This window comes from Heteronotia binoei, chromosome 12 (assembly GCF_032191835.1).
Source record: "Heteronotia binoei isolate CCM8104 ecotype False Entrance Well chromosome 12, APGP_CSIRO_Hbin_v1, whole genome shotgun sequence".
Classification (NCBI taxonomy): Eukaryota; Metazoa; Chordata; class Lepidosauria; order Squamata; family Gekkonidae; genus Heteronotia; species Heteronotia binoei.
The window spans coordinates 20,994,053-21,008,010 of record NC_083234.1 but is presented as its reverse complement, the minus strand read 5'-3'; the positions used below and the strand labels follow the sequence as shown (position 1 = coordinate 21,008,010).

The 13,958-nt window shown below is 48.6% G+C and overlaps 1 protein-coding gene across 2 annotated transcripts in view; it reads left to right on the top strand.

Annotated features, from left to right (window-relative positions):
• Nucleotides 1–9,238: 9,238 nt before the first annotated feature.
• The window catches only part of NTM (neurotrimin), a 1,406,997-nt gene continuing 1,402,277 nt past the window's right edge, over nt 9,239–13,958 (top strand). Inside the window, exon 1 of one of the 2 annotated variants that reach the window (XM_060250804.1) lies at nt 9,239–9,616. In XM_060250804.1, the coding sequence (XP_060106787.1) occupies nt 9,532–9,616 (85 nt within the window). In that variant the 5' untranslated portion in view covers nt 9,239–9,531. The remainder of the gene's footprint in view (nt 9,617–13,958) is intronic. The other variant, XM_060250798.1, reaches the window with a different exon arrangement.

The window sequence follows — 13,958 nt, the reverse complement described above, 5'->3', positions numbered from 1 at the left end:
CTACTAACCATATATACAGATCCAAAGAAGTTCCACATGCCAGAAGAAGATCTTCTCCCCACAACAGACACCCTGTGAGGTGGGTGGGGCTGAGAGGGCTCTCACAGCAGCTGCCCTTTCAAGGACAACTCCTGCAATAGCAATGGCTAACCCAACTTCATTCCAGCAGCTGCAAGGGGAGGAGTGGGGAATCAAACCCGGTTCTCCCAGAAGAGTCACACTTAACCACTACACCAAAAGCAATGACTTCAGATATCCCGAACTATATTTGATTTTCTCATGTGTTGAATGCCTGAACAAAATAGAAACATCTCCTAAAGCCAGTTCGCCATAGTGACTAAGAGTGTTGGACTCGAATCTGGAGAACTGGGTTTGATTCCTTACTCCTCCACACACAGCAGGTGGGTGACCTTGGGTCAGTCACAGTTCTCTAAGAGCTGTTCTTTCAAGTGCTTGTTCTCTCAGAGCTCTCTCAGCCCCACCTACCTCACAGGGTGTCTGTGGTGGGGAGAGGAAGGGAAGGAGATTGCAAGCCACATCGAGACTTTGAGTGAAAGGCAGGGTATAAATCCAACTCTCCTCCTCCTAGCTTCCAAATGGCTGCCATATTGCAAGAGAGCAGGAGAAACCAGACACTGTGAAATGCGACAGTCCCCTTTCCCAGATACTTTTGGTTCATTTGCATTCCTTAAACAACACTTGCTCTTTCGCTCTGATCTAGGAAGAGTTTACAAGTTACATGCCCTCCTCGGCTGATTGTAGCTTTCCTAGGTGTATTGTTTATTTGATAGGACTTTGCAGATTTAAGCCTGCAGATAACAATAGATTGTTTGGTTCCCAGGATGCTTGTTTCACTGTAAACAATTGTAAAATTTTACAAAGTAGAGAATGTATTAAGCTTGAGAGTGAAGGAACTGAGTCATTGTGGCCCAGCAGTTACTGCTCGGCAGCAGAAAGAGCATATATTGTTGGATCATGGATTCCTTCAATGGGGGCGGGGGGAAATATCCATGTCCCCCAAAGGAGGGAGAGTGAGGAAGAGGCAGCCTGCCCGCCCAGTCAGCTGGGTGCCTCTTTGCAAGCACCGCAAGGGGTTCTGGAGGGGCACCCGGATTTTGGAAGTGCCTTGAAGCATTCTTGCCATGTCTTGATTGTTAAAACATTCAGGTGGGAGTAAATATTTTATACTGAGCAAATTTTAGAAGCAATGTTTAGCCCTTTATTGTGCAGTATTTTGTATCTATTTGCTGCAGCTAGAGAAGAAGTGCTTGTGACACGGGGACAATGGAGCACTATCCTGCCCACTGAGTACCTCTTGTGCATAGCTGCATTTGGATCTTCATGCTTAAGTGCATCTGGAAAGAACTTTGGAAGAATTAGATTCATATTTAATGGACTTTATAGACTTTCATTGAAAGTGGTTTTCCCACTGCATCAAGTTCCTTCCTTTGCTGTTATATGAGGCTTGATTTTCATTTTATGTGGCTTGATTTCCAATATTTATATGAGGCTTCAGTTGATATTAAAATATATGACTTTCTTATATTTGGTTATGTTAAATAATATGAATTTCTTACTTCTTTGGTTCTTATTTGAAGCTGGTTTCACGGAACCCTGGGTTCTCCTACTTCTACTTTTCCATGGACTCTCTTTGGTTGCTAGGTCTCCAGCTGCAGCAGAAGCCTTCTGGGAATCCCTACCCCCATAGATAAGCAGCCAGTACTTTATGGTTTTAGACAGGGCCTTTTTTGAGCAGGAATGCAGTTCCGGCTGGCTTGGCATCAGGGGGTGTGGCTTAATATGCAAAAGAGTTCCTGCTGGGCTTTTACTACAAAAAAGCCCTGTGTGAAACAATAGTGACATCAGGGGGTGTGGCCTGATATGCAAATGAACTCCTGCTGGGCTTTTACTACAACAAAGCCCTGGTTTTATAACCCCACTGAAAGTGGGAGAAAGCAGAGCCACAGACCTGTGTGGCTAAGAGCTACTCCACTCAATCCATTTTGACTGCTGGCCCAATGCTGATGTTGCCAATGGCTTTGCAGGATCCAGTGCCTATGGAGCAAGCCCAGCATCCAGTGCTGCCATGTGATGCTTTACAAGGGATGGGTCAATATCAGCCCACCGTACCTCCCAACAGGAGGGGCACTGGGTAAACTTACAAGCCTGTCAGGTGCAGAGTTGTGGAGCCTGTGTGCTGATTGCCACTAGCGAGACACAATACTCATTGCTGTCCATACGCCTGTAGACTCCAAGCAGGCAACCCTCCAACAGGGTCAGGGTGGAGTCTATTCATATCCCTCAACATGGCCAACAGCTCTATGGTGGGGGTTAGGGTTGCCAACAACCTGGAGAAAACAACTTCCCCTGACCATCCTGGTTGGTCGGGGCTCAGTGGGACTGTGGTGGTATCAGCCTTTGGCCCATCAAACTATCAGTCAAGAGTACTTGCATGCCATTGATTGAGTCCAATCCTCTCTCTTGCCTGAGTCGATAGCCAGCAAAGCTGATTCTGTCAGTAAAATGCAACCAACCTTAGTTGCGGCAGTTACTGTGGGAACACACTATTGGCCCATCACATGTTGGTCACTGTCTCTAGCTTCCTATTGGTTGACTCCCCTGCCACCGCCTACTACAGGCCCAGGAATGTTAAACACCCAGCCAAAAGCAGTTTTACCTCAGAGACAGCCACATATCCAACTCTTCTCTGTATCCTCTCTGTCAACTGCTGGGAGTATTTTCTTAGAGTCCATGGCTGCCCCCTGGGAAGTACTAGCCAGAGGCTGTTGCTAGGCAACCAAGGCTGCTTTTGTCAGGATAGGGAGAGGCCTCATGGGAATAAAATGCCATACAGTCCACCCTCTAAATAAGTTATTTTCTCCAGGATAGGGGGAGAGATCTGTTGTCTGGAGTCCAGATGGAAGAGATCAGCTCCCCTTGAGGTGTGGGAGGGGGAGTGAATGCCTTCACTTAGGTGGGTGGGAAGACAGCAAGAGTGGGGGGGCACTCATCCAGAGGCCTTTAGTGAAACCTTTCCAGTTTGGTGGGAAATCCCTAGAGATTCTGTGGTGGAGTTTGAGGAAGGCATAGGAGTTAGGGCTTCAGAGTAGAGTCTGCCAGACACAGGTTCTTGCTGTGGAAGCTGACTCTGTGATTTTGGACCAGTTACACACTTCCAGCCTAACCTGCCTAACAGTGTTGTTGTTCAGATTAAAGGCGGGGGAGGAGAATGATGTAAGCTGCTTTGCCCCCCGCCCCCATGGAGAAAGACTGTCCTTTTCCTATGTAGAGGCTGCAAGGAGGGGAAAGGCAATGGAAAGCTGAACTCAGAGGGACAGATAAAGGGAAAGAGATAGGATTGCCAACTCCATGTTGGGAAATTCCTGAATATTTATATTCTGTTGCCAATCTTCAGGTGAGGGCTGGAGATCACTCAGAATTACAACTGTTCTTCAGATGGCAGAAATCAGCTCCCCTTGAGGTGTGTGTGTGTGTGGGGGGGGGAATGAATGCTTTCACTTGGGTGGGTGGGAAGACAGCAAGAGGGGGCACTCACCCAGAACCTCCTTCTAGAGCCCATTGTATTTTTCTTCACAATGGGCCTTACTCCTAGTAGAGATTATATTTACCCGGTGATGCTACCTGCGTGCCAAGAAAAGCTCTTCTTGCCCATTTCCACACACAAAACGTCTATTAAAGAGACACAACATTTCACCCCCCCCTCCAGGTTGTTAGAAACCCATAAAGGGGTTGCCAGTGCACTAGTTCTACTCTGGGTCTGGCATCATCGTAAACTGCTTACTGGTCAGTTGGCAATACTCTACACAGCGAGTGATTAAAATGTGGAATTCACTGCCAGAGGATGTAGTGATGGCTACAGGAACAGACAACTTTGAAAGAGGATTAGATAGGTGAGTGGAGGAGATGTCTATCCGTGACTACTAGTTTTAATTAATTAATTAATTTAATGGATTTTAATGTATTTTACTGTATAATGTATTGTAATCATGGTATTCTCCATGTCTGTGAGCCGCCCTGAGCCTGCTTCGGCGGGGAGGGCGGGATACAAATAAAATTATTATTATTATTATTATTAGCCACAGTGACTGAGGACAATCTCCATGTTCAGAGGCAGTCAGCCTCTGAATCCCAAGGCCAAGAGGCAACATCAGGGGAGGTCTCAGCCTCTAAGCCAAACGGGAGAGCCAGTTTGGTGTAGTGGTTAAGTGTGCGGACTCTTATCTGGGAGAACCGGGTTTGATTCCCCGCTCCTCCACTTGCGCCTGCTGGAATGGCCTGGGGTCAGCCAGAGCTCTCACAGGAGTTGTCCTTGAAAGGGCAGCTGCTGTGAAAGCTTCTCCAGCCCCACCAACCTTGTAGGGTGTCTGTTGTGGGGGAGGAAGATAAAGGAGATGGTGACTGGGGAAGGCGATGGCAAACCACCCTCTAAAAAAAGTCTACCATTAAAATGTCCTGATGTGACGTCACCTTATGGGTCGGTAACAACCCCATGTTTGCACAGGGGACTACCTCTGCCTTGCCTTTAAAGGGACAGAACATTTCCCCCTCTCTAGGCTGTTGTAAACCATAGGTACTGCTGTTGAATGAATGTGTGGATTGTGCCAGAGTTCAGCTGGGGTTAATAGGCAGGTATTGGTTCCCACCTGTTGCTCATTAGTCCCATAGCTGTCTCCAGCAGAGCTGCAGAAGACACTTTCTGGCTAAATAAAATTCATAACCACTGTGCTACACTACCCCAGGCTGATGGAGTGTTGGCTAAGAGGAGTTTGCTAGAAAATTCTGCACTCTACAAGAGCCACAGGGTGTTGGTTCTTCAAGCCCTTTCCCCTGAGTCTTCTGCTCCACCGGCTGCGTAAGAATCGACGATAAAGATACCTTGGCAGATGTCTCTTTCTTCCAGCGCTACCTGTCATTCAGCAGGGCTGGTACTCTTCTCTGCTAGGCTAAATCTCTCTTCATGCTGGGACCAGCCTGCCAGCAGAATTCATTTTGTTCTCTACACTGGTTTCAAAGCATGGAGAGAGAAGAAAGTTTAACCGCGAAGCGTTGGCTGCTCTTCTGAAGCGGCGCTCAAAAGGAACACTTAAGTGAGCTGTGCGCAATGAAGAGAAGGCAGACTGTGCGCAATTAAGAGAAGGCAGATTTTGCAATGCCCAGGTATGATGTTCACTCATACATTGGAGGTTGATTTACCAGTCAAGTCACTACCCCCATCATACCCGCAGCTATCGACTTCAGTTTTCTTGAAGGTTTCAAGCCAGGGCCAGTGGTTCTGTGGCAGAGGTGGTGTTTTTGAATGTAGAAGGTTCCAGTTTTAAAGGATCTCAGAGTCTGGGAGAGACTTTTCTCTGCCTGAGACTGTGGAGAGTCATTGTCAATCAGAGCAGGCATCACTGACTGGTTGGACCAATAGTATGATGGTTCAGGATGCCTACAAATATCCATATATGGTCTTTTCAGGCCTTGTTATCAGAGGAGGAGGTAGGTGGGGCTGAGAGAGCCCTTTTGAGACCTCCTCTCGAGAGGAACAGCTCCGAGAGAGCTGGTGACTGACACAAGGTCATACCAGCGGCTGCATGTGAAGGAGTGGGGAATCAAACCCCGTTCTCCCAGATTAGAGTCCGTGCTTTTAACCGGCTGTCAAACAGGACATACCAGGGATCGAACCTGAAGCTTCTGGCATTCAAAGCTTTTGAATTTTTTTACAGGCTTGAGATGGCTGCTTTTAAAAGTCAGGGTTCTACAGCTCATAGTAGAATGGTGCAACTACTCTAAGTTATGCAAATTATTCAAATTTAGACATGCATTGTGTGATCTGTATTACCTCAACTAGTCACAGGAAAGAACCATCAAGCCCTACCACCAGAAACTGTACTTTGGCTTTCCCACCACGAGGTATAAAAATATGTCCAATGAGCCGTAGCTATAGTTGCTCCATATATGCTCATTTTCATTAATCTTGGCTACAGAAGCCATAGGGCTTTGAAGGACATGGAATTAGGGCACTCGGGGATTATTAAATATTATTCCTACAACTGCTGTCTTGGTGCACATCATTTCAGTGGCTCCATCTTATGTTCTCTATTGACAGCTGTGCCTGTTACATTGATCGTTCAGAACAGAGATCCCCAAGAGGGATGCAGTGATGCATTTCCTTGTCTCCATGTCCTTCTTCCCCAAAGAAATTATGTTGTTGTTCAGTCACACAGTCAAGTCCGACTCTTTGCAACTCCATGGACAAAGTCATGCCAGGCCCCCCTGTCTTCCACCATCCTCCGAAGTCTGCTCAAATTCGTGTTTGTCGCATCAGTAATGCTGTCCAGCCATCTCATCTTTTGCCATCCCCTTCTTCGTTTGCCTTCTGTCTTTCCCAGCATCAGGATCTTCTCCAGGGAGTGCTCCCTTCTCATTTGGTGGCGAAAGTATTTGAGTTTCAGCTTCAGCATCTGACCTTCCAGGGAACAGTCTGGGTTGGTTTCCCTTAGGACTGACTGATTTGATCTTCTTGCAGTCAAAGACACTCTCAAGATTCTTCTTCAGCACCACATGATATTCCAAAGCAAAGAAGGGGAGGTGCTTCAGAGGAGCTCTGGAGGCATGGTGCTTGGGTCTACAGAGAACATCCACTTGGATACCACCACTTCCATCCGCTTGCAGCCTCCCAACATTCTATGATCAGTCCCTGCACATCTTGTAGAGACACCCCCCCCCCTCAGTGATTTGCAAAGTTTCAAAAGTGTCCACAGGTGCAGCAAGGTTGGGGATCCATGGTTTAGAACAGCGGTCCCCAACCTTTTTTGGAACCAGGGACCAGTTTTGTGGAAGACCATTTTTCCACGGACTGGGGGGGAGGGGATGGTTTTGGGATGATACAATTATGCACTTTATTTTTATTAGTTTGGTGTGGTGGTTAAGTGAGCAGACTTCTATCTAGGAGAACCGGATTTGATTCCTCACTCCTTCACTTGCAGCTGCTGGAATGGCCTTGGGTCAGCCATAGCTCTTGCAGGAATTGTCCTTGAATGGGCAGCTGCTGTAAGAGCTCTCTCAGCCCCGCCTACCTCACAGGGTGTCTGTCTTGGGGGAGGAAAGTAAAGTAGATTGTGAGCCACTCTGAGATTCATAGTAGAGGGCAGGATATAAATCCAATTTATTATTATTATTACATTGTAATATATAATGAAATAATGTATAATTATTTCATTATATATTACAATGTAATAATAATAATAATAATAATAAAATGGATTTCTATCCTGCCCTCCACTATGAATCTCACAACCCAATTGCTAACAGGCCATGGACCGGTACTGGTCCACGGCCCAGGGTTGGGGACCCCTGATTAGGAGACTAATTCAAGCAGAAATGAGCATATTTCCATAGTCCGGTTCTTTACCATTTCAAAATGGATCCCTGTGTTGGCTTCCTGCTTTAACTAATTTTTTTTCCTAAATTTCAATTGCAAACTAGCTGCAGTTTGCCACAGTCTCTTCCCCCTCCCTTTAATGCACCTTGGTTATAGATCAGTTTATCTTAAGTCTGATTGCTAATGAGACCTTTTCCCTTAGTTTCTGCACCTGTGCCTCTAACAGCAGCCTGACAAGCAAAAATGAAGTCGTTTAAAAAAAAAAAAGACAGGGAAAGCTTTACTGGCTAAAGCAGGAGAGTCACTCATTTGTTATGAGGGCCGGATCTGACATAAATGAGTCCTTGTCGAGCCAGGCCATGTTGGTCCAGGCCATGTGTGTACCTGTTTAAGATTAGGTGGCAGAGATATAAACTTTATAAAGGACACAGACAAACACAATTAATTTTAAAAAAAACACCCTAAAAATAAAACATGCTTAAAGGATTAGCACTCATTGATCTTAGAATTGCTTTCTTTGTATTTCTCCCATGGCACCCAGGGAATTGGGCAAAGGAAGCTCTGGCTCTTTCCCTCCCTCCCCAGGGAACCAGGAGGGGGAGAAGCCTCAGCCAACAGAAGGAAGAGAGGGTTGGCTCAGTAGCTCTGCTGTGCAGTTGAGAGAGCCTGGCAAAGCAAGCTCTGCCTCCCCACCCTTCTACCCCAAGGGAGGAGCCTTAGCCAATGGAGAAAATAGAGGTTTTGCTCTGTAGCTCCTGTGTGATTGAGCAAGCCTGGCAAAACAAGTTGTGATGCAGAAGGAAGCGAGAGAGGAAGAAAGAAAGATGACAGCCAATTGTTGGGGGAGGGCTGATAGGAGCCTTCCAGGGGCCTGAATTGGCCCCTGGGCCACATGTTTGACATCCCTGAACTAAAGTTTTTGTAATAAGCTATTAGCAGAGGAGCAGAATTGCGGGGGGGGGGGGGGGAGTTGGCAACTGCTAAGCCTATTCTATTCAAGTGTGCCTAGGAGCAAATTCCATTCATTTAATGGGGCAGGTCATAGGCAGCACAGCAACCAACTCAGGTTTCTCATCTAATATATAGATGTGTGTATATATACATATGAACATACATATGTGTGTGTGTTTGTGTCTGGAAGCTAAACCCTAGCTAGTATTTGGATGGGGGACCCCCAAAGAAATCTAGGCGGAGCCCCCTGGAGGCAGGCAATAAGGAACCATCTTTCGCCTGGGGAACTTTTATAGAGTCCCCAGAAGTCAAACTGATCCTCCCAGTGATTTATGCATTTGTATTCACGTTACATTTCCACTGTCCACTACACAAGCCCTCACAGGGGGACTTAATTTGTGAAGCGGCTTTGACTCCTACGTGTGTGTACACCTGTGCAAAGGACAGGCAGTTGTTATTATTTTTTAAGAGGAATGTATCTGTTTCAAAATAAGTCATTGGGTAGCGCGCGAGACTCCGACCTCTGCCCGTTTAAACGTTGCTCAGCCGGTAGGGCGTCCGCTTGGCGTGGGCAAGATCCCCGGGTTCAATCCCCGGCATCTCCAGTTTTAAAAGGCCAGGTTGATGCGCAAGGCCTCCGCCAGACACCCTGGAGAGCGGCTGCCAGTCCGAGCAGATACGGACTTCTGCAGGACCCAGGGTCTGCTCGGATTGCCCCTTTACGCAAACCGGAGCCCCAACTAGCGAGCCGCCGGGCGCGCTCCTCCTTCTCCTCTCCCGGGCTCCTTAACCCTCCGCCGGTCTCCGGGAGCGCGTGTGCGCGGCCGTGGCGGCGGCGTGTCAATCCTCTGTCGGGGAACCAATGAGCGAGCCGCGGAGGAGGAGGACTTGGCCGCAGCGCCTCTCTCGGAGCGCCTCTCTGTGCCAGAGCCCGAGTGGAGAGAATTGCCGAGAAGTCTCTCTGCGCCCGCTCGCTCCGGAGCCGCTTGGGCTGGGGGGGAGGCTTTGGGCAAGCGCTGGATTTGTGGACCCTTCTGGTTTCCGCTGCCATCCCCAAGAGAGTCTCGCTCTCCGCCAGCTTCGGAGCTCCCCGCCCCGTTGAAACCGGGAAGGGCACCCCGGGGTGGCCAAAAGAAGCCGGCTTTGGGCAGGAGCGCAGCCCCCCCGAGACAGCTCTAAACGCCCCCTCGACCATGCCTGGACTTCGGGCCCCGCTGCTGCACCCCTCTCTCTGCTGGGCGATCGCGGCTGGGATGGCCTCGCTGCTTCTCTTCCAAGGTAAGGGAAGCTCTTCTCTCGCGCGCTCTCCTCGCCTTTGCGCCGGCCGGGCTGCTTGGATTCTTTGGTCGCAATTGAGAAGATGGAGGGGGGAGGGGGGGGGACGTCGGAGGTCTGCTTTCTTCTCCTCCGGGCTTCGGTTTTCCTTTCCCACCCCCCACCCTCCCCAAAATCCAATCGAGTATCTGGGTCTTTCTGTATCGCTGCCTTCGGAACCGCGGGAGTCGCCTTGGCTGTGCGTTTTGGTGGCTGCGGCGTGGGGGGATGAACGGCTGGGGTTGCTTAGCGCCGGCTTGATGGTTCCGGGGAGTGTTTTTTTTGCGGGGGGGACTCGACCGGGCGGGGGGCCGCAAACTTCCATGCCCAAACTTTGGTAAGTGCTGGGGGGAGAAGGGAAGCGGCTGCGCAATCACCCAGTTCTCCTAAAATCTGTGCCTTCTGGAATTCGGTTTGGCACCTGGAAAAGGGATCGCTCAGTTTGCAGGGACCGGGGCGAAGAGGGAGCAACTTAATAGGAGAGGAAGTGTGACAGTTAATGGTCCGGTGTCTTGAAGGGGGTGGGCAAAGTTGTCTGCCTTGCTAGACAAACGGAAGCTGCAGAGCAGCGGTTGAGTCCAAGGGATACCTGCTTAAACCTGGCTCCTGGGTTGACTCCGTAAGAGAGCCAAGCCTGCGCTCTTGGGTATCCTTTCAAGAGAGTCTTCCTGGTGCTGTTCTGATTTCTTTCTGAGATGCGTTGACACCATGAGTCTGTTGTAATCCCAGCAGTCTGTGCCTTCCACTGAGTTTCCTCCTTCCCCCTGTGGTTCCTCCCCCCTTCCTAAAGATTGCTAGAAGGTGGAGAAACTTCTCGTGCACAGCTCCAAAGGGTGGAAGACCTGACCTCTTGAGTTAGCCACTTGCTCTGTCTTTCCCCTCAGCTTAGCGCCTTCGCCAGGTTGCAAAACACACACACACAGAGCAAGTCCTTAGTTTGGGAGGGGGTCTCAAAGGCAGAATGAAGAGAGAGCCCTTCCCATATCATCTCCTTTTCATTTCAACCCCCCCCCCCTTTCCCATCTCCTTCCGTCTTAGGAAACCTTCCATAAACTTGATTAAAGACTTTCCTTATAATCCCTGACCCCTCCGGCTGAGGTCAAGAGACCTGATGGAGACGTAATTAACTCCTCCCTGGAGCCCACGGGAGATCCCTGGGGTAAATAGGAAGAAGAGTGGCGTCTGGATGGATTCCAAGCATGGGAAATGCAGAGTGGAAATGGAATGGGCAGGACTGGCAGCTTGGGTGTGGGAAGCCCAGAGATGTGGGCACGGAGTCTGGGCAGGTTGATGATTTTCCTAAGCAGTGTTTGGATGCATTTTACAGGATGGGGAGGGGGGAAGTGATCCATATGTTTTTGCCCGCTTCATGTTGGAGTATGTGTCAGTTTGTGTTAAATTGCCACATGACCATCTGGAGAGAGGCCATCAGGGCCTTTACTTCCCCTTTCCCCTCACAAGGAGGGACTGTGCTGTTGGAATGGGATCCTAATGAGCATGTTGCCCTCTGTAATGTTGGGGGAAGCCCAATGGGGTGAGCATGAGGTTCTTCTCTGGGGTCCAGTGCAATCCCCATCAGTTGACTTAAGACTGTACAATTGCAATTACATAGCTATTATTAATTAAATGTATGAAATGCCTCATCCCGGCCAATGCCGGGCTCTAGGTGATGTACAACAAAAGGTACAAATAAAATCAATAAAACCAGTAATTTAAATCAGTTGCAACCCAATGAACGTACTTTATACTGTGCTGTAATTCTGCTTTCCAGGCATTGGGAGCAGTTCCCCCCTTAAGTAGGGGGGGGGGAGGGGGTGCCAGTTCATGCCTGGCACTGGCTTGCTGGAAAAGGTATAGGAAACCAGCAGAGAGGACCTTAAGTGCTGGCCTGTAGAGTGACTAAAGACAGCGGCCAATGAGGCTGACAGTGCTCTGAGCGAAATACTGAGCCATGGGTATTCCCCCCTCCCTGTTTGTTTTTGGGGTTGCAAGTCATCTCTTTCTGCCTTGGGGCCATTTGATGGGGAGGTAGTCTCCTTCTGAGCTGGACTCCTCTAGGCTGGAGGGGATCATGGGGGTGTACTCTTGAATGCTCCTGGGTTGATAAAAGAAATACTCCTTGCAGGTAATGAAGCCAGAATGCAGTGCCGGATAAAACCCTGTGGAGGCCCCTAGGCAGTCAAAATCTTGGGGGGAGGGCTCTTGAAAAGTATCTGAGCACCTGCCCCACTGCCCATGACCCCCACTGCAGACAGCTTCTCAAAAGCCCCTTTGACTAAGCTGTGGGGGAGAGGCAAAGAGAGGCAAACTTGGCGATAACACCAGCAGCAACCGCACCAGGCAAGTTGGGCAAAGAGTGGCTCAGTTGCTGGCTGTGCGTGCAGGCTGGGAAGGCTGCAAGCAGGGGGGAAAGCTGGCCTGGGGCCCTAAAAGCGGGGGGCCCATAGGCCAGTGCCTACTTGACCTAATGGTTAATCCGGCTCTGCCAGAATGCTAAGGAGAGGATTTTAGAACAACCGGCAGTCTTAATTTTGATGCACAAGGCACTTTTTGAAAAAATGTGGGAAGTTGTTCAGAAGTGCAAGCTGGGGAAGTATGGGGAGGTATTTTTGCAGGCTGAAACGATCTTCATGCTATGATTTTCCAAGCCTGACCAGTCAACCGCAATGCCAGTCCTAGTGCCCCTTTGTGTTCCCTAACCCCACACGATTTTAGTAGGAAGGCTGTCCATTCTTCCCTTCCAGTTAGGGGTTGCCAATTTTATGTATCTTTAATGGAAGCTTAATTTTGTAGAAAGGGGCTAGTTGAAGCTTTTTAGGGCATTGGCCAGCACCTGGAAAATAACATCCCAACAAGCCTGTATTAAAGGGAGAGGAAAACTGGGAACTTTACTTCCAGCTGATTCAGAGTTTGGATTGCATTGTCTTAATTTTTTCAGCTGTAACAGGAGTGCCTCCCACTGCAAAGAACTGCTCTTGGCAGCTGCCTAGAATAACTTATCAGTGGAAGGATGAATTGGGAACTTTTTAAAAGTCCAGCTGGGTTAACCCTGGTTTAATCATGAGCAGAGTTATCTTGAGCAGTTCTCCAACGTTTGCTGTTGGTTTAGAACCAGCTGTTCCAATGTAAAATGGGATACACCTTCTTTTCTGAGTGCAGCTGCTTCTATTCAGGTATAGCCACTGGCCTCAGCTGAAATCTCTCCCTGTTTCTGATTGTTACAATGGGAATGGTCAGTCCTGTCTCTGTGATTTATGAAATAATGCTTGGGTTTGGGGGAAGAAAGCAATTTCAAATCTGCCCTCCAGTGGAATTGGAAGAGATGTGAAAGGTGCCCTGGAGTTGCAATGGACTTGTGGCAACCCCATGAAGTTCCATCCCAGGCAAGAGCTCCTTTGCATATTAAGCCACACACCCCTGATGTAGCCAATCCTCCAAGAGCTTAGAAAAAAGAGCTTTGTAAGCTTTTGGAGGATTGGCTACATAAGGGGTGTGTGGCCTAACAGGCAAAGGAGCACCTGCTAGAATTCCACCCCTGACTGTTTGCATCAACAAGTCATGATGGCCCCTTCATCTCAACCCAAGAGAGGTTCTTCTCTTGGCACCAAAATCGTGGAGCTCCCTCCCCGAGGACATTTCTCTGTCCCATTCAACCATTGTCATCCACCAGCAGGTGAAGATTTCTTGTCTGGCATTCTTTCAGTGAATCCCTCCTTCTCCCCATATTTAATTACTGTTTTTATGTGCTTTTAGACATGTACTTTACTTTCAGTTTTAAGTCGGCCTTTGATTGTTCTGCAATATTCTAATTTTCACCATTAGCCATCTTGGGAGTCCTGACTTGGGCAGAAAAGTGGGATATAAATTCTGGACACAAACAAGTGGTGGCCATTGAAGTCAAGCTTAAGGGATGGCAGGTGATCCTTTAGAAATGGATGAATCATTCCACCCGCTTCCAGTTTGCAAACAGAATTCTCATTTATAAACAGTTTGGGCCTTGACATGTATAGCCTAGGTTAGACGTCTCTTGTCTGATCTTGGAAGCTAAGCGGGGTTAGCTCTGTATTTGGATGGGAAACCCCCAAGGAATACCAGGGTCACTATATAGAGGCAGGCAATGGCAAACCACCTGTTTGTCTCTTGCCATGGCTTCCCAGCAGGGGTCACCATGAGCTGACTGTAACTTGATAGCAAACAGACAAGTTTGACTAGGCTTTTGGCTACATCCCAGTTGCGGAATAGTACCAGTCAATGTAGCTGACTTCCCCCTCCCCACCAGATATGAATTTGATAATGAATTTCATGT